This window comes from Artibeus jamaicensis, unplaced genomic scaffold (genome assembly GCF_021234435.1).
Source record: "Artibeus jamaicensis isolate MK-2021 breed Jamaican fruit bat unplaced genomic scaffold, CSHL_Jam_final contig_391, whole genome shotgun sequence".
Taxonomy (NCBI): Eukaryota; Metazoa; Chordata; class Mammalia; order Chiroptera; family Phyllostomidae; genus Artibeus; species Artibeus jamaicensis.
In genome coordinates, this window is record NW_026521814.1 from 3753295 (window position 1) to 3773258 (window position 19964).

The 19964-nt window shown below is 37.0% G+C and overlaps 1 protein-coding gene across 8 annotated transcripts in view; it reads right to left on the reverse strand.

The window, feature by feature from the left end:
* COBLL1 (cordon-bleu WH2 repeat protein like 1) overlaps positions 1-19964 on the reverse strand; it is a 159865-nt gene that overhangs the window by 19285 nt on the left and 120616 nt on the right. For 7 of the 8 annotated variants that reach the window (XM_037143073.2, XM_053665174.1, XM_053665175.1 and 4 more), the window contains 2 exons: positions 1584-1737; positions 1094-1159 (listed from right to left, as the gene is read on the reverse strand). In XM_037143073.2, the coding sequence (XP_036998968.2) occupies positions 1094-1159; positions 1584-1737 (220 nt within the window). The remainder of the gene's footprint in view (positions 1-1093; positions 1160-1583; positions 1738-19964) is intronic. The other variant, XM_053665173.1, reaches the window with a different exon arrangement.

Here is a 19964-nt window from a genome sequence, read left to right on the forward strand (position 1 = left end):
GTATGTTGGAAGGAATCAGATTTGCTTGCTCACAATTATCCACACATTAAACAAGAAGAGGTAAAAGGAAAAGAAAGCGAAATAGATATCAAAGTTTGAATAGAAGTTATACATTTTTTCTAATACTTCAGAATTTTCTCATTTCACTTATATAGTTTGATGTGATTTCATAAATTTTCTTTTGGAAACATATGGCATCCTATCATTTTGAGTAGGAGTTAAGAAAAATCATTACTAGTTACTTAATTATAACATTTTTAATTACAGAGGAAAGGAGAATTTTTGTGTAAGATGTGCCAAAAATCCGAATTACTAAATAGCACTTAAATATAAAAGATTCAGGAGCATTTGAGTGTTTCTGAGTTCTTCCTGTATTTGTGAATATGAATTGTAAAAATTAGGTAAGGTTATATTAAGCAGTTTTTATACCTTTCAAATTATTATCATTCTAAAGTACTGGCCTAACAATATTCTATTTTTGATTAGACATTACTAGCCTGTTATATTCACTTATATCTAAATTTAAGTCTAAGGATTATGAAACTTTATCATACTCATTCTCAATAAGCAACTATTATTTAAAATATTAGGAAAAAGTATTAGATTGAATTATTTTAATTGGAAATTTCACTTATTGATAAAGAATCCAAAATGAGAACATATAATAGAAACTATTTCATAAAAACAAAAGTTTACCATTAGATTAGAATACTTTGTATGTTAAAATCATACCTAAGACAGTTGCGGGAAGAATGGTACTTTACACCTTCATGTAAGTTTTCTGCTAAATACACCAAAATGTGTCACTACTCTTGGGAAGGAGATTAACAATTGCTAACCCGACATTACACAGGAAAAACACTGGAGACCTACTAGGGAAAATACTGAAGGTACCAGAACTAAAATTTTGAGTTGTGCCCATTTCATACTCGAAGCCCAGGGGGAATGTCATTTAATAATGTAAAGTCTGGGACATGGAGTCAACACGCTCGCATCCCTTTCACATGCAGCATTTTAACTAGAGTCGTTCCTCAGCCCTCACGACAGAGCTTCTTCCTAAGGGCATGGTACGGAGGAAAGGTGTCGCACGTACCTGGGCTGGACAGCCCCTCCGGAGAGCTTGCCTCTGAAACGCTGTCTGCATGGACGGCCTGCTGGGCTAGAACACAGCAGCAGCACAGCTGAGAAACAAGTCACATTCGCAAAGGAAGCAATTCCATAGTAGCTTCACTTACTTTTATACAATTGAGAAGGAAGTGGCCATTTTACTAATCCACTTAGATTTGCATTCCTACCTGTAGTCAATCCTGGAATGGCTGGATCTTTCTGAATAGATGTACAAATTATCACATAATCATTGAGATAATGGAGCTGTACAATTTTTTCAGTTTATTTTGTCATGTTGCAGATTTTTAAAAGGTGCTTAAGTAAAATAACTAGGGACTAAGTGTTATCGAAGCTAATTAACTAAAAGCCTAAGTTTAAGTATTATTGTTAATAGACATAATTTATAACCTCTATCATTTCTACTGTCTACATGAAACAAAATACAAATGCGATGTCAGTGAGAAAAACAGCATTACCAGTCCCAGGAGTATTTTCATCACTTTGATGCAGAGGTGTTTTGCAGGGTGGAGAAGGTGCCTTGCGCTTTGTCCTTTTCAAGGATGAATTCCCAACGCGTGTGCTACCGAACTTCAGAGAGCCTGTCCTCACTACGTCTGAGCCGCAGGAACTCTACGGAAAACAAAACGACCGAACAAAAATCTGTTTAGAAACTAATAGCAAACTCTAGGAAGATACTCACTTTACCTCCAATGCATCATGTGGTAATATGGAACATAAAAGTTATTCATGTAAAAAAGCATCTGTGGAGTGTCTGCCCTGAACCGGGGAGCTGAGTTATTTAAAGAGAAATAAAGTGTGGTCCTTCTCAAGAAACAGGTCAGGATGGGAGTCTGACATGCAAACAAATCATTGTAATGTAGAGGAGTCTTAAGCAACACAATTAAAAACTAACTTTCAAAGGAAATCTGGAGAAAATATTGGACATAAGAGGTAAAAAAGAGAAGAATACTTGTAGATTAAGAAAACTGGTTTGCCCTCGCTGGTGTAGCTGAGTGGATTGAGTGCCGGCCTATGAACTGAAAGCTTATAGGTTTGATTCCCAGTCAGGGCACATGCCTGGGTTGCAGGCCAGTTCCCAGTTGGGGGCGTGCGAGAGCAATCAATTGATGTATCTCTCACACACTGATGTTTCTTTCCCTCTCTTTCTCCCTCCCTTCTCCTCTGTAAAAATTTTTTAAAAAAAGAAAGAAAGAAAAGAAAGGTGGTTTGATTAATGTTTCTCTTTTTTAGCACTGATGTATCAATAACAAACATTTCATAAATCAATATGTCTATCCCAGGCAAGGTAATTTAAGGTCCCTGAGTCTTTGCAGAGCTAATGCTCACACTCATAGCATGTGACTGTCAGCAGACGCTATGACAATCCTGCCTCATCTGGCTGGCCCACAGCTGTGTTGCCTCGCTCTTTCTCTTTACAACAAACCTGCTTCAAACAGTTATTCACTGTTTTTGTCTTCAATTTTTCAGCTCCCACTTGACCCCTTCCAGTCAGATTACCCCAACCTTTGATCCATTACAACTATTACTATCAAAGTCATCAATGGCCTCCACTAGAACTAAATCAGTGGTTACTTCTTAGAACTAATTTATCTGATCTAGTAGCAGCATCAAACAGGGTTGACTACTCTCTTAGATCCTCTTTCTTGTATTTCCAAGATACCACATTCCTCACTCTTACAGATCTGAACTTTGTTTTCATTGGTTGCTTTTCATCTGTTTTTGGACATGCATATTCTCTGTAGTATCTATGCTTACTCTCTTGGAAAACTTCTCTGTTCCTTCAGTTTATACACGTTGATGAACTCCTAACTTAGGCCTCTAGCCTCGGCCTCTATCTGAGCTCCACTTGACATCTAAGACTATTTCAAACTTGGCAGGTTTCAAACTGAGATCCTGATAACCCCTCCTCCTCCCTATTCTGTCCAAACGAATCCTGTCCTCATAGTTTTCTGTTTCAATAAAGAGTGTTCTTCCATTTGTTCAGGACAATGACTGGAATGACCCTCATCTCCTCTCTCTCAAACTTCACATCAAGAACATCCTACTGGTTCATTTTTACTGATGGCTACCACGCAGTCCAAATTACCATCTAGAACTTATAAATTGGACTCTGCTTCCACACTGCTTCCTTAGAATTCTTCCCAAACATAACAGCAAAAGGATCCTGTTAAAACATAAGTCAGATCAGGTCCCTTTGTTTAAAACCTGCTAATAGTTTTCCATTGCCAGAGAACAAAGTCCTTATAATGACTTCTAAGGCAATTGGCAGCCTGGCCTCTTTTTCTCTCTGACCACCTTCTAGCATAGAGTGTCTCACTCTATTCCAGCCACATTAGCTTTCATGTAGCTCCTCAGATGTGCCAGGAGAGTTCCTGCCTCGGGATGGTTGCATTTGCTCTTGGCTGTGGCTGGAATGCTCTTCTAATAACTTAATGTTTTCTAACTCATTTTCTTCAGACCACTGCTCCATTTCACCTTTTCAATGAGTTCCTCCTTGACCCCCAATGCTTCCTCCTCTCCCCAGCCTGGTCTTTATGATCAGAATTTAATAGTTCTCTACTATTCCATATACTTGACATATTTACCTTGTTTATTGTTTACTTCCACCAGGATTGACTATAAGGGCAGGCATTTTTTTCCTATTTTGCTCACTGCCATTATCTCTAAAACAATTCTAGCTCATAGAAGTTTGTCAGTAAATACTTGTTGAATGAATGACATAATGAATGAAATACTGTCTTTTTCATTTGTAAATAAAAGGACTTGATAAACTTGGACTAGAAGAGTATCTAAAGCTTGGGTCATTCCAGTATTTATGAGGCAATACAAGTATACCTAAGGGAAGCAAATTAGTTCATAGGATTCTTTCCGCCTTTGTGCCTTGCTACACACCAAGAAAAATGTAGCAAATCTTTCTATTGTGTAATTTTGTAATGTTTCTGCCAGAGGAAAAAGGAAGCTTGACCCCAAAGAAAAAAATGTGAGTTACTTGTTATTGCCAACTGTGTGAGGTCATCTCAGAGGAAAAGAAGCCGAGTTAGTTCCAGTAGCAGGCAATTGATGGAACATAACTTTTAGTGAGGTTAACTCTCTTAACAAAGGAGGTATAAGGAGGTATAACAAGGCGGCTGTGGACCAACCTTACTTCAAGTCCAGCCATTAAACTCCTTTTACACCAGTTCGTAAATAGCTGTTACCACCAACCTCCTCTCCCCTTATTACTCTGGTCCTTCCTCCAGAACTCGTCTGACCTTTCCATAATAAAGCAAGAGGAGCTAAAGCCAGTCACCCAAACCCAAATTTTGATTCAGAGTCACTAAAGCTAATTCTGATTAAGTCTGAGGGTTATCTCCACCTGCACTGGCATCAGATAGACCCTCAATTGCTGCTTGGAGTCTCATTGATTTATTTTTAATTTATTTTTAGCGTGGAATAGGGAGGGAGAGAAATATCAACATGTGGCTGTCTCTGGAGCGCCCCCTATTGAAGACCTGGCCCACAACCAAGGCATGTGCACTATTTGGGAATCAAACCATTGATCCTTTGGTTTGCAGGCCGGCACTCAATACACTGAGCCACACCAGACAGGGCTGGAGTTTTAAAATAATTAGGAAAAGAACCCTTGGCAATCCATTTGCTGAGAAAGAAATGTAGTGATAAATGGAAAGTATTTACATATCATTTTGAGTAGAATAAAAAGTTTAAACAAAAGCCTTTTTACTAATATGTCCTTGTGTTCTGAAACTTTCGCTTGCTATTTATAAAAGTAACAAATTTAGCAATCATCAGAAAAAAGACCAAAAATACTCCAAAGACAATGTGGCACTTCGCTTTTTAAAATATCGGCTAAACATCAAAAACAGTTGATGTCATTTTCTTTCCTGATGAATTTACTTACTATCATGCCTCATTCCTACCAGAGAAGTTTATTGGTAAGAACACAGTAGGTGCTCAGTAAGTACACGATGAATGCAATGAATAATGGCAGAATTTGATTTTCCTCCCAGCTCTACCTTCAAAATTTCTTCTCCATGTTTTGACTGACTGCTGTTAGGGTCTATGATAAAAACCTGTTGCCCCCTTTAGGTCAGATTCCCAATCACTGTCATTTATTGGTCTTTTTATTACCTGATAAAAACAGTAACAACAAGAATTTCTCAGACTACAATGCCTATTTGGGAATTAGAGGTCTTAAATTTTGGTTATAATATAATAAAGCAGACAGCCTAGAAATAAAAAAGACATTTGCACACAAAGATTCACGAATGTATATGAACCTATCCACAACTCAAAGACAGAAGAAAAATAGACTCATACATTTCATTTATCACCCTAGAGGTTTTAGGACAAGCTAACTTTTTGTACAGGATATTTATATATCTGTGGGTAAAGAATTTAAGAGAAAAAAGATTTCTGGTTCACAAACTCTAAAAAACTGCAATAACATCTATGAAGACAGTTGACAAGATAATGTATTTATAGAAGGGTAAAGCCCTGAACATTTTGGCGGAGCACATGTTTTATAACTTTATTCTGCATGATTTATCCCCCTTACTGTGTTGTGAGTGTATCAGGAAAGTAAATGGACGTGTATTTCTAGAGCTGCAAATGAATCGAGGAGACTAAGAACAAAGACATTAGGGGAAGAAAACATGATCATCGGAGGGATGCCAGGGAGACTATGTGACCTGTTGTAACTAGATTCCAAGCTATTTAATGGTTAAAACTTCGTAAGCTAGCAGTGAGAGGCAAATACCTAATAAGCAAAACAAATGAGCAAATAGAACCAGAGGCATGGAAACAAGGAACAGACCGACAGTGACCAGAGAGGAGGGGTGAGGGGGCTGAGAGTGGAAAGAAGGGGAAGGGACAAGTTGAGAAACATGCATGAATGACCATGGACATGGACAACAGGGTGGGGCTGGCAGTGGGAGTGGGGGGGGCTGGGCAAAGGAGGGCGGGGGGGTGGGGAAATGGGGACGACCAAAACAGACCAACAATGACATATTTTTTACAAAAGCTTATTAAGCTTACGACAAAAACATAAATTTAACAATTGATGTAAGATGGGCTAAAGGCAGTTTTTAAGGAATAAGGATGGAGATTTAAGATAATGAGCAACAGGTTAATTAATGACAGGAATGTCAGTTTTGTTCTCAGATGGAAGTGATATTAGTGTTAGCATTCAAGGAAAGAGCTTAATATATATTTCTCACTGTGCCTTAAGACAGAGAGGCAAGCATTTTTTGTTTGTTTATAAGAGACTATTAGAAAATAATTTCAATCAGCTAAGCAGCAGCCAAGGAAAGTTAAGGTAAGGTAATAAAAATCAAACTTGGAGTTATTTTGTGGTAACTTAAAACAGTACTATTAAGACCAAAATGGAGGAATCCCCGCGCCTTGACCAAGAAATGTTCTCTCTCTACTGCAAACATCCCTTTCTTGGGTAAAAGCTTGCAGAAGAAAGAAAGGGAATCTAAATGAGAGGATCTAAAAGTTTCTAAATATATGGTAGCCAAGAAAACTTGTGTATACTGAGGGATATGATGAGCAGAATACATGCACACAATACTGGAGAGCTCCTAACACAAGAAGAACTACTGCTAGAGGGCAGACTTGCTAAACCACCACAGTCATTTCCATAGACACATCATGATTTCCCGTATAAAGTGTTAAGAGAGAGAGCGAGCGAGCGCCAAAAAGGCCACCAGTGCCTGAACAGCAGCATTCTTACACCCTATGTGTGTGTGTGTGTGTGTGTGTGTGTGCTCCAGGATATGTTCCCAATAGTCTCCCAACAGTTCTACTCTTGTATTAGTCAGGATTGAGCTGCCCAGTAATTTTGAGTGTGAGTTTGTCTAACTGGCAAAAGGCTTCCAGAGGGTTTGCAAGTTAGAAGGCGGCCCAGGGTAATGATTACAGGATGAGCTTTGGAGACAATGTCAGGGCTCAAACCAGGGGGCATGGCATTTATTGTCTCTGCAACCTTCGGAAAAATGTAAGAGTACCTACCTCAGAAAGGGCTGGGAGTTTTCAGGGAAATGTGTAAAAACTTAGCACAGTGCCCAGTATACAGTACATGACCCATAAATACTAGCTAATATCATTCATTGCACATAATTTGCCTATTTTAAAGTATGTGGAAGTGATCTGTAAATAAAATAAGCAAATTATAGAGCAAAAAGTATGGGTAAAGGAGGTGTTTATTCTAAAATTGTACTTTTTTCTTCAGTGACAATGAAGGCGGGAGTCCTATTAGAGTTAGTCTCAGTTATAATAAACCTTAAGATCTTACAGCACCCAACATTCGGGAACTTGTGATTAGTTCACTCATAAGAATTTTGTGTAATTCACATGTAAAACTCCACCTTTAAGTCACCTCAGGCAGCTTCATCACAACTTACATTTTTAAAAAAGATTTTACATCTATTTGTAGAGAGAGAGGAAGGGAGGGAGAAAGAGAGAGAGAAACATCAGTGTGTGGTTGTCTCTTACACGCCCCCTACTGGGGACCTGGACTACAATCCAGGCATGTGCCCTGACTGGGAATCAAACTGGCAACCCTTTGGTTCACAGGCTGACACTCAATCCACTAAGCCACACCAGCCAGGGGTAATACTTTAAAAGAAATTTAATAAAACCTAAATATTCACTACCAGTCAGTTAAATTTTTGTGATGAGCACATGGATATGGATTATAGTATATAATTTGAAGTATGTCATAAATTTAATGTTTACAACTAAAATGAAAGAACTGCTTGGAACTGTCTTTAGCTTTTCTCACCAAGAAACATTTTCTTTGGTCAGATTATGACTGAAATTTTTTAAAAGAGTTGAGATTAAATTATTTTTAAGCCAAAGGGTTTACAAACCAAGAAAACAGAGGTGTCTGCTAACTAGGTGGAAAAACTTGGGTTAATAATTAAAGATATTCAATTATGTACTTTGGTTAAAGTCACTAAATCTGCTTGCCACTAGCAAAAACTGCATCTCTAACAGGAATGCATACCAGTGAACTTTATGGTCTGTGAAAAGGAAAATAACTGCACAGAGAGAAAGAATACACTAACAAAAGTGGCAAGGTCAAGTTGAAAACCATGCTACATAGTTATTCCCTAAGAATGCGCACCCAGATTAGAATTCAGGGTTTCAAAGTAGAAGTAAATTTAGCCGAAGAAAATAGAATTAATTGGCATTCAATAGATTTACTGAGTATTAGCTCTGTACTAGTTAGTATATCACTTATTAATCCCTGTTGAATTATAAGATATGGGTCACTTAAATCAATATATTCTGGACATGAGTTAAATGAAAGAATACAAAGAGAAAAATAAGACAATTGAATAAAATAAGAATAATAGTGTCCCAACTTTAATAACATTGTTAAATGTTTCTATTAGAAGTATTGGGTTTTTACTTCTGTTTATAATGTGATTTCCACATGTGGGAATGTGTGGAGTTAAAGGAAATAACAAAAACAATCCCTTAAAATTATCTTAAAATTCATATGTATCTTGTTCTTGTGAAGGGATTCATATTATCCTTCTCCAACTTGGACATTTTCAATACATGCTACGAAATAGTATTAAATATCTTAAAATTAATATCAGCTACACCCCAATTCATTCTGCCTTCTGCCCGAGACTGAGTGCTGCAGAACTGAAGGTCAAGCTGTGCTCTCTCATGGCAGAATTCTCTCTAACGATCTTACAACTTAGGCAACAAATCAATTTTCTTATACTTCAAGACATATAATTATTATAATATATGTAGTACAGAAGTATGAGGTATTGTTTTAAATTTACAAAATAGGTACAGCTGTGAAAGCAAGCTTTTTGTCACAATAAAATCATTTTTATTACTCACTTGATTGTAAAATTAGCACATTATATGAGAGACAAACAATACACATGCTGATGAAGAAAAAGAGAAAAAAATCACTGTAAATAACAAATACAGGTGACCTCATAGGCATTTTGGTGTCCACCCTTTTCCATGTTTTATGCCTGTTTATACACACATGCATGTATGCATATCTTGCCTTGTGTTGGATAAAAGCATGCACACTGATTTCTTCCTTTAATATTTTTTAAAATAAAATGCTATCTGTTGGTGGGGCCGGGCAATTTATTTTGCTACCCCGAGTCTCCTCGTTCTATACCCTTTTCCCCTTTGTGTAGTACTTCCTTCCAGCTCCACCCCAAATGAGAATTTATGTATTCTCTTTTCTTATCCTCTATTTTAAGAGATTTTATGGATGGCACCGAAAGTCTCAGCCTGCACATGTCAACTTAGATTTAAAAAATCGTATCATATGAAAGTGAATGGGCAAACGGGGTGACCTTTCAGGCATCGTGTGACTATAATTACACAAAGCAGGCCAGGGCCCTGCGCTCTAAATACACGCAAGATAAGCTTTCACCTGTTATGCCATTTTTAAGGTTGTTCCTACCAATCTGCCAAAATAAGGTCGATGAAAGGCAGCAAGGAGATTAGAGCTGGATTCACTTGCAGGTGCCTATCCACCACCCACCACTTGGGATTTGTGCCTTTTGGGGTTACTAACTAAAATTAAATTGCTTCCGGGGATTCTGAGTGACAGAGCTTGCTGCTAGGTTTCTCTCAAAATCATCTAGTTTTAAACTCATCGTCAGCCAATGGTAACATCTTTATCCTCTGATTAACAAACTCATTCACCTGAGTATATCTTTCTCAAACTTTGTGTCTTCTACCTCTTTTTAGTGATGCCCTACGCACTTGTGCTGACGTCGTTTTACAGGCATGAGTTGTAGACAGAAGATGGCCAATGTTTCAATTTGCTATTGTACTTCAGGGTCTAAACACTACTCTTCAGAAGAGTAATACCAGGACTACCTGGTCAACACTGACCAAACCAAAAGTCTATAAGACAAAGTACTTTCATTTCTTAAAGGTCAATTTTAAAAGATAACAAAAGAATAATTTTATAATAGTGGAGTTGAAAGAGACTTTTGAAAATTGAGTTACAAAACCTTACTCTACAGGAGAAACCGAAGCTATAAAGTAGTTCCAGGTAGAAGATGAAGAGGACAAAGGAAAAAGTGACTATGAAAACAAGAACTTAATAGACTGCCCGGCTGGGTGGCTCAGTTGGTTGGAGCATCATCCTGTAAACCAAAAGGTTAAGTGTTCAATCCCTGGTCAGGGCACATACCTGGGCTGCGGGTTTGATCCCTGGTTGGGGTGCATGTGAGAGACAACAAATCGATGTTTCTCTCTCACATTAATGTTTCTCTCTCTCTCCCCTTACCCCCTCCTCTCTGAAATCAATTAACATATCCTTGGATGATGATTTAAAAAAAGAATTTAACAGACGTATTAGGAGAATCTAAGATTCTCCTGCCACAACAGACTTCCTTTCCAGCTTTCTCCATTCACATCACAAAACAGCAAAACAAAACCAAAGACAAACAAATCTGTCTAGCCTGTTATACCCTTGAAAGATTTTTCCATTTCTTTTCCTAAAGCAATCTGTGCTTTCCTTTCATCAACCGTACAATACTTTGAAATAGAATATAACCTAGTCAGACCAGTGGTAATCCCTTACTTACACCCTTTTTTAAATGCGCAGAGATGACAGCCTAACTCCATAAAGACAAGATGAATCAGGAGAAAGCAGAGTCAGGATCAAGTTACAAGGACAGAGGATGGGGGTAAGCAAGCATGGTTTTCTGTGGTCACAGTGATGGGTGCCCGGGGGGGGGGGGGGCAGGGAGGAAGATGCTAAACATCTGCAGGTTAACTGAGTTTAGGGTCTCTACTACAGTAAAGAGGCGGCCACAGGAACAACTAGGACCACCTCGGCTCATCCCAGAAAGGAAGTCAAGTCTGCATTATTATCCTAATAACCCCACAGTTTTTATCACTGTGGCTCCAAAATCAGGTCTGTTTTCTCTCTGCTTTGGCCTCCATGAATGTATGTTGCTTACTAGAGAAAGGCATGTCTCCCCCATGAGATCCCAAATGTCACAGTGGTAGAAAGACGAAATAAACGTCATACTATGAGAAATTGTAAAGAAAGACCCTAACGCTGATTATTTTCAATGCTGTTTTATTATGTCAGTATGCACAGCAGAGGGGCACAAATTCTGTATACAAGAGCACAAGGATGAGAAATCCACACCAATTTCAAAGTTAACCTATTGTTCCTTTAATAGCACTGTTCTTTAAAACTTAACAAGTTTATAATGAACATAGTCCCTTACATATAGGTTAAAGAAAAAGCTGGCAGAAACCCCAAAAGTAATGGCTGGGAGGATTTTTGTGAGCATTAAATGAGTGATGTGTTTAGAACCTTCTCTGAAACATTAGTAAGTGCTACATAAGCACTAATCATTACGTTCACTGTTGTGATTAGGAACCTTTGAAAATCTGATGAAAACTACAATGACAAAGTTGATCTTATATCTGAGAAAGTCTCAGAGAGAAAGCAGATCATATACTGTACAGTGTTGGTGGGTTTCTCTAGTGAATGAAACAAGTCATATTTTTGGAAGTACAGACAGCTGCATCCTGTACATCAAACTGAAAATGTCATGGCAACCGCTGTTCCTAGGCAATTGTAGAATTATGTATGTGGTACACTTTCTATACAATAAATATAAGTGGAAAGTGGAGGGGAAATCAAGTGTTATGTGGAGAAAAACTAAAAAGAGGTGTATTTCTTAAAGGTTACAAATACATGCTCTATTACGACCACCTTAATGACTGTGTAAAACTAGGATTAAAGCTCATTAAATGAAACCAAAATCAAATATAGACAAGCACATCTCATAAATCTATGAGCATCTACCATCTTCTTATAAACCATATTAAATATTAAAAGATAAAATAGGGTGGTCAAGGAACACGTATAAAGGACACATGGACAAAGCAAAAGAGGGGAAGGACAAAGGGTGGGAGGCGGGGATGGGTAGGGTAGGGGGGAGAGGTGGAGGGAAAATGGAGACAACCGTACCTGAACAACAATAAAAAAATAAATAAAAATAATGTTTTAAAACTGAAAAAAAAATTGAGTGAAAGGTGAATAATGCCAAATATTTTAAGAACAATTAAATCAGCTGTCAAAAAAGTAACAGTGCAAGTATTAAATTTCACTTGCATAATACTAGATGGCAAAGTATTTCAATTTCTCAATATGTGCTTGTCTGCAGTAGAATGCAAAAGGAGACCAAATGAAAAGCTGAATCTAGATGATTCCTTACTGTGTTTCCAGCCAGAAGCAAATATCCTAAGAAAACCAGGCTCCACGCTAGTAGCTTAAGAGGAGCTGCTCTGTTATATATACACACAACTCCAAGCAGCGAAGCCATATTAAATGTGCAAAACGAAGAATTTGCTCAGAGGTTCTGTGATTTCTATGAGTCATCATTCACACAACTTCTCTCTAACTTTCTTCCTGTTCTTCAAATGTAAAATAGTGTTAAAAGGCTAATTTGTCAATAATACCAGGATATGCTTTGGACACTGCTTGTATTAACTGTGCTTTTCAGACACTTGGTTAGCAGATACAGTGCAGAAACTGGATTTGTGAACTTAGTTTTAACGCCAGAATTCAAAGTCATTTTCATTTCTAGTCCATGTCCTTGTATCTGACCTCCGTCATGTGTCAAATGACAGTCTTATATAAATAACTATATACATACAATCTAATCATAAATAACTATATGCAAAGATAATATACATACAATAATAATGCACATGATATGATTCATGTAGAAAATAGCATGAGCCAAATAGCACATATGTTGTTGCACAAACAGCATTTCAAATCTTCAGGGAGAATTATATTCACATAATGCCCGAAAAGTACGAAGAAAAACTGCCAGGAAATTTCTGACTGGATAGTTCTCTTCTCCAAATGAACGCTTCTACAGAGGTCAGTATATCCATCTTTGTAAGGAAAATGACCCAAGGCTCGAAATCATGTGAAAGAGAATACAGAGAAATTTAGGGGCATGAAAAAGACACTGCAGCAACGAGAGTGAACCATGCAGTCATTAAAATATATTCTTTAGGTGATTAAAATAATTTTAGATGCAGTAATTCTTCAAAACATGGGTTAGGATAAATTATTTTACTAACTTGGAGCTTCATTGAATCTTCTTTGGAAACTACACAATCAGGTGCCACATTTAGCTCAGAAAATCAACAGCCTTTCATGGGAATACTGCCAGTTTATTTATTTTCAGTTTGAGCTGAAAATCACTATCCAAATACCTTAATTTGCCAGTATTGAGAAATACCTTAGAAGAATAAAGCAAATTATTAAATACAGACATCTAAAAGTATAAGACAGATGTTGACAGAATTTTTTCTAAGCTAAAGGCAGACTGACTTACTCATAAGCCTGTCTAAGGCAGATATAATACCAATGACTGCTTAAACAACACTAAAATGAAATAAATTTTAAAATGAATAAACTGTGTTAGTTATAAGTCACTTTGTCATGCATTAGTTATTTATCTCTCTAGCTCTAGTTTTGGGTACTTCACTCACAAAAGATAAGCATTTTGTATTTCTAATACACTGTAACTATTTCCAATATTTTCTTTTTTTTATTAAAGGATGCTTTGGGGAAAAAAAATACTAGAAAAAGCAAAATGCTGTAGTTGTTAAACAGCGCACCCTTGTGGTTTACCTCCTAAACAATAAAAATCGCAGCATAAGCATGTGGCCAAAATTCTCCATGGACTTGGAAATGATTTTGTCATTTTTTCCAGTTATTTTTTCTTAGCCTGCTAAAATACCCAGTCATTAAAAATAGTCTTTTTAGAAATTTAAAATCAAAAACTAAGTTGTTAAAAAACAGGATCTGGCAGAAGTAGTGCTTGCTTGAGTGTGGTTGGTAGGATAGGTGAATGTCACCTGAAATGTCACATGGTGTGCTTGAGTGTGATATTATGTGTTACAGAATTACATGCTTATGATTCTGTAATAAAAGATTTTTATGTGATAAAAAGGGGTGTTATTTGTGCCAGACCCTGTAGATATAAATGTCTATAGTGATAATGATTATCTTTAATTTTAAATTTAAAACAAGCAAGTAGTAAAATAAGCAAAATTCACCCATAAACTGATTGTTTTGCTAAATTTCCTGAGCATTTGCATTTGGCTATATAAAAAAACTTCAAGGGTTGATTTTATTTATATACATTATGTAATGTACAGGGTGGGAGGAAACAAAAAAATGGAGTTATCCTCTGGAGGGTGGGCCCCTACTAGTACAGGCTTCCCCTGCTAGGTGAGTGTTCTAGGAACCCATCTGTATCAGTGTGTCAGCTGGCATTGTTGTGAGAGGTGTGTTTAGTTCCGTGAATTTTCTTTGAAGACTTAACACATTTGCCCATTTCTTGATGGGTGATTTACAAGTGCACCTGCCCTCACCGTGCTGCGTGTTCAGCAGTTTTTGACCAACAGCAGCATGACCCCCATTCCCCACCCTACTTATTCATCTGATCTCACCCTGAGAGACTTTTTTTGTTTCCCCAGATGAAAAAAGTCCTCCGTGGGAAATGTTTTGCCAATGTGGAAGAGGTGAAACAAAAAATGGCAGAAGCATGAAAAGGCACTAATATTGACAAGATCACAAACTGTTCTGAGCAGTAGAAAAAACATCTCAATAGGTGTATTGCACCAAATGGAGAGTACCTTGAAGGTGACTGAAGTTTAAACATGGAAGAATAAATACGCAAATTTTTATAAATAAATCCTGGGTTTTTGGGGGTCCTCCCTCATACATTTTAGTTATTGGTCTTTATTCTTTAAATACAACCTCACCAAAATTGTGCTTTCCTGTTGAAGCTTATGAAAAACATTGACAAGAATTACCTGGGCCATTTACTATAAAGAAATTATAAGCAATTTTTAAGTTATGCAAGTGCTTCTGAAAAATTACCCTGTGTACATGTGCAACGCTGAAATTTAGTGAGACTATGAGGGCAGATGTTCTCACAGTACACACTCTACCCAGCTGTGTGAAAGCTGTGGTGGACGTTTCCGTACAAATTCTCTATGTCACAAAATTTTCAGAGAGGCACAGTTCCTGCCCTCTCGTTGGGGAGAGAAAAGAAAGAAAATTAACAAAGCCAAAAAATTTTAAACAGTAACAGAAGCTTAATGTTTATGTTTAGAGAATGGAGTACTCACCCCATATCATGTTAGTATGTATAACACATCGATGAAATGTTGCGAAGCCTTGAAAAGGGGAAGCCCTTCATGTACTGATAAGTATCTAAAACACTCCATTTGGTACCAAAAGATGAGTTATAACACAGTGCATGCGGCATACACAGGACCGCCAACCACCTAAAAAATATGTACTGTGACTACTGGCTTGAATGTACATAACTCATGTCTGGAAAGATACATGAGGCACTGTTAGTGATGGTTGCCTTTATGCAGAGGAATTTGTTTAGGGGCAAGGTAGGAAAGAAGAATTTTCACTTTTCTCTCTAGAAATATGTATCACATAAATATGATAACTCCGTACATTCATATATTAATACCAGGAAAAGGCAGAAGAGAGACAAATTCAGAGAAAGTAATGTCACTCTGTGATGGAATCTTTAGAAAATTCTCCGTGAAGTATGTAAAAGAACAGGTATAATCTGAATAGTGAGTAGAAATAAGGAGCTGGAGCTTGGGGTCACTCTGTTCAGAAAGGATAGGAAGCAGGATTTTGCATGACCAACAAGTCAAACCCTCCGGTTAGAGTTAAAAGCACACTGAAAATGAGGAGAAATTAAAGTTTAACAATAAAATTGTGCTTCTGCAAGCAACAGAAACCATCAACAAAATGAAGAGGCAACCTACAGAAAGGGAGAATATATTTGCAAACCACATATTTAATAAAGGGTTAATACCCAAAATATATGAAGTGCTCATATAATTCAACAGCAAAACAAACAAACAATGGGATTAAAAATGGGCAGAGGAATGGAGCTGAAATTTTTCCAAAGAAGATATACAAAAACAGCCAAATACATGAAAAGGCATTCAACACCATTAATCATTAGGGAAATGCAAATCAAAACCACAATGAGATACCACCTCCGACCCATTAAGTCACAGGGACTAAGGTGCAGCACAGGGAATCCAGTCAATACTACAGTCATAACAATGCATGGTGCCAGGTGCGTACTCTACTTACTGGGGTGATCATTTCATAAGTTATATAAATGTCCAATCACTATGTTGTGCATTGAAACTAATAGAATACTGTATGTCAACTGTAACTGAAAAAAATATAAACTACTTTGTTTTTAAAGAAGAGATAAGTGCTGGTAGGGATGTGGGGGAAAAAGGGAACCCTTGTGAGTGCTGGGGGGATGTAAATTGGTGAAGCCACTGTAGAAGACAGCATGGAGTTTTCTCAAATAATTAAAAACAGAACTACGATATGATCCAACAATCTCACATCTGGGTATGTGTCCAAAGAAAATGAAAAAGGGGTATTGAAAAGATACCTGCACCTCCATGGTTAATGCAGCATTACTGACAATCGCTAATACATAGGAACCAACCTAAGTGTCCATGTATGAATGCATAAAGAAAATGTGCACACACACACGTAAGTGTATATATGTGTGTATATATAAATACATGCACAATGGAATATTATTTAGCCACAAGAAAGAAGAAAATCCTTCCATTTATGACAACATGGATAGAGCTTGAGGACAATAAAAAATGAAATAAGCCAGGAAAGAGAGAGACAAATACTGCATGGTACCACTTATACATGGAATCTAAAAAAGTCAAACTCATAACAGAGTTTGGTGAAGAAACAGAGAATGATGAAGCTTGCCAGTGGGGTGAAGGGAAAAAGGGAAAGGGTGGTAAAATGGGACAAACTCAGCTGTAAGATTAATAAGGTCTGAGGATGTAAAACATGGTGACTATAGCTGATAACACTGCTACACCATTGAAATTTGCCAAAAGAATAGAACTTCAAAAGGCACGTGTGAGAGAGAGATATATGAGTTAATGGATGTGTTAAGTAACTAGTTTCTGGAAATTCCTTTAAAATGTATACATATTTAAAATCACCATGATGTGTATTTCAAATATCTTAAGAGTTTTATTTGTCAATTACACCTCAATAAAGCTGACGAGGGAGGGAGGGAGGGAGGGAGGGAGGGAGGGAGGGAGGGAGGGAGGAAGGAAGGAAGGAAGGAAGGAAGGAAGGAAGGAAGGAAGGAAGGAAGGAAGGAAGGAAGGAAGGAAGGAAGGAAGGTCCCTCCCCTCAAAATTACAATGAGAGTGCAGAGTACTCTGAATGCCCAGAAAGTAACAGGTAAACAGCCAGCTATCCAAAGTCTCTGAACTGGGACGTGCTAATTATAGAATATAAATGTACCAGCTTGCCACATTCTTTTTATTATGAAGGCAAGATATGGGGAGACCATATGACTTCAGAAGAGAGAATGAAAGTAAGGGGTAAGGAGACATTATGAAGGGAGATTGAAGGATATCTTGCTAACTGGATGTGAAAAGAAAAAGAAATAAACAAAGATGATCTTGAGCTTTCCAATACAGGAGGAAAAAAAACTGAGTTTGACATCAAATATGCTGATTTTGAGGTAGTGATGAGTCAATAAACAACCATGAGTTTAAACTACAGCTGGAAGTATACTGGGATCGAAAATACAAAATTGAAGTATTAGTTTCTTAGGGCTGCCATAACAAATAACTGTAACTAGGTTGCTTAAAGCAATAAAAATGTCTTCTTTCACACCAACCCTCCCCCCCCGTTTTCCCCTCCCCTTTTTATTAATAGAAGTAGTTCGCCCAGTAACCCCCCCACCACCCAAAAAACAAAAAAAAAAAAAAGAACCTCCGAAAGAAAAAGAAAAACCAAGACCAAGGGCTCATCTTTTACATCTAATACAGCCAAGAAGTTAAAGAAATGAGTGCTCAGATGCCTAGGAAATTGTGAATTCACATGAACATACACGTGCATGAGAACACACTCACAAACAGAACCGCAGCTTAATCGTTAAGAACTTTTACAGCGAATAAATAAAAAATGGTTCTTCAGCTTCTCTAAGGAAAAACAAATAATCCTGGGTCCTGCTAAACAATACATCAAAGAACTATCCAGATGGCCACATCAAAAGAAAAAATTAATTAGAAAATTGTATAAAGATGTCTAGTTTGCCAAAGGCAATATACTAAAAACAAAAATAAAGATTGCTTAACATGGGGGCATCATCTGGCCACAGAGCAGAGAGTGTGAATCAAAGAAATAGCTTTTGGTGAGGTCACTGGTAGTGTGACCTAGAATTTTAGCAAGCAGACTATTAGAAAGACAGCGTAGACATCTTTGGGATACAACCATGAAGAAAGTTTACTGAAATAGATTGGATGAGCACAGCTGGAATAAAGATTAGTGAGTAGTGGCTAAGAGTTATTTCTCTATGAAGAAAAAGACAGACTTTGGTAGTTACTCAAGAATATTATAATTTATACTCCTATGATTATAGTTTTCTGGTAATTAAAAATGGAAAACCATCCTGAAAATGCTACGTTTTAAATGACTTACTACGAAGCTACAAAATGAAGTCTTTGGCGACCCTGAATTGTCCTCTGCTTATCTTACTCAGTTTCTTGCTCATCCCCGGCATGCCACATCTTACGTCTTTGAATGGGGTTTTTCTTGACCGACAAACCCACTCCGACACATATTTTAAGACTGAATCATCTCTTCTATGAACACTTCACCCAACCACCAAGCAGTCACCCTGGAAAACTTGTTAGTAAGTTTTCATTTGGTTATATCATTGGAAAAAATAATTATCCTGATTCGTAAGATGAGATTTTTATACCACAACCATTAGATAGGAGAATCTTAATAGAAATAAACAAAGTAAGTTACTAGATGGTTTTCCAAGTAACTACTGATTTTAAGCATCTTTTGTTTGTTTGTATCATGGTAGCTATTTATGTTCTAAAGATACATATGATAAATTAAAATTAAAATCTACAGTTATCATTTTTTTAACTTAAGGAAGCATAGACATATTTATTAGTTTGTTAGGAAAAGTAAAATTACCTGAGCATTGAGATTACTAAGCTCCTGAGGGAGAAATCAAACCCTTTACCTACTTATTAGAAAACATCTCAGCATTTCGAATTCCTCTAAATAAAATACACTCTTAAAGTTACTTAATTCATTTATCTAATTCAAAGTAACAAAGTATATGGCCTTGTGTTCTATCACATTTACTTAAAATTTCATTTACAGTTTACATGAATAAAGTGAGGAAAGTAGAGATTTTATGGGCGTGAAAAGTAGTTTTGGAAATGGATTTCCACAAAACAGCATAATCCAGGAAATTTGGGATTAAAGAGGAGCAATAATAATAAAGTTTGGAGAAAAGGTACACCCAGAACAGTATTTTGAACAGTCCCCCCAGAGACTCTCCAAGTAAGGTAAAAAAATATACAAGTACATCTAGTTAGAAACTCATTAAAGTGATACAAGGACTTTGTTGCTATTAAAAAATAAAACAAAAAGCCTGTTTTTCAAAACTAAGCATTTCCATCCCTAATATATACAAACAAGAGCCTCTGTTTGGGCCTTCATAGACCAGCACTTTAAGATTTATGGATGATTTATTTGCTTGAATGCCAAAGCTACTTAAAATCGATGTATTTATTCTTTACTGCATCAGAGAACTGTGCACACATAGAAAGTCTCCTCCCAGTATCAATCTTATAAATTAACTATTTATTCACCTTTCTGCATATTAGTAACTGTTACTAACCTTATTAAGTAGCCTATGTGGAAAAAA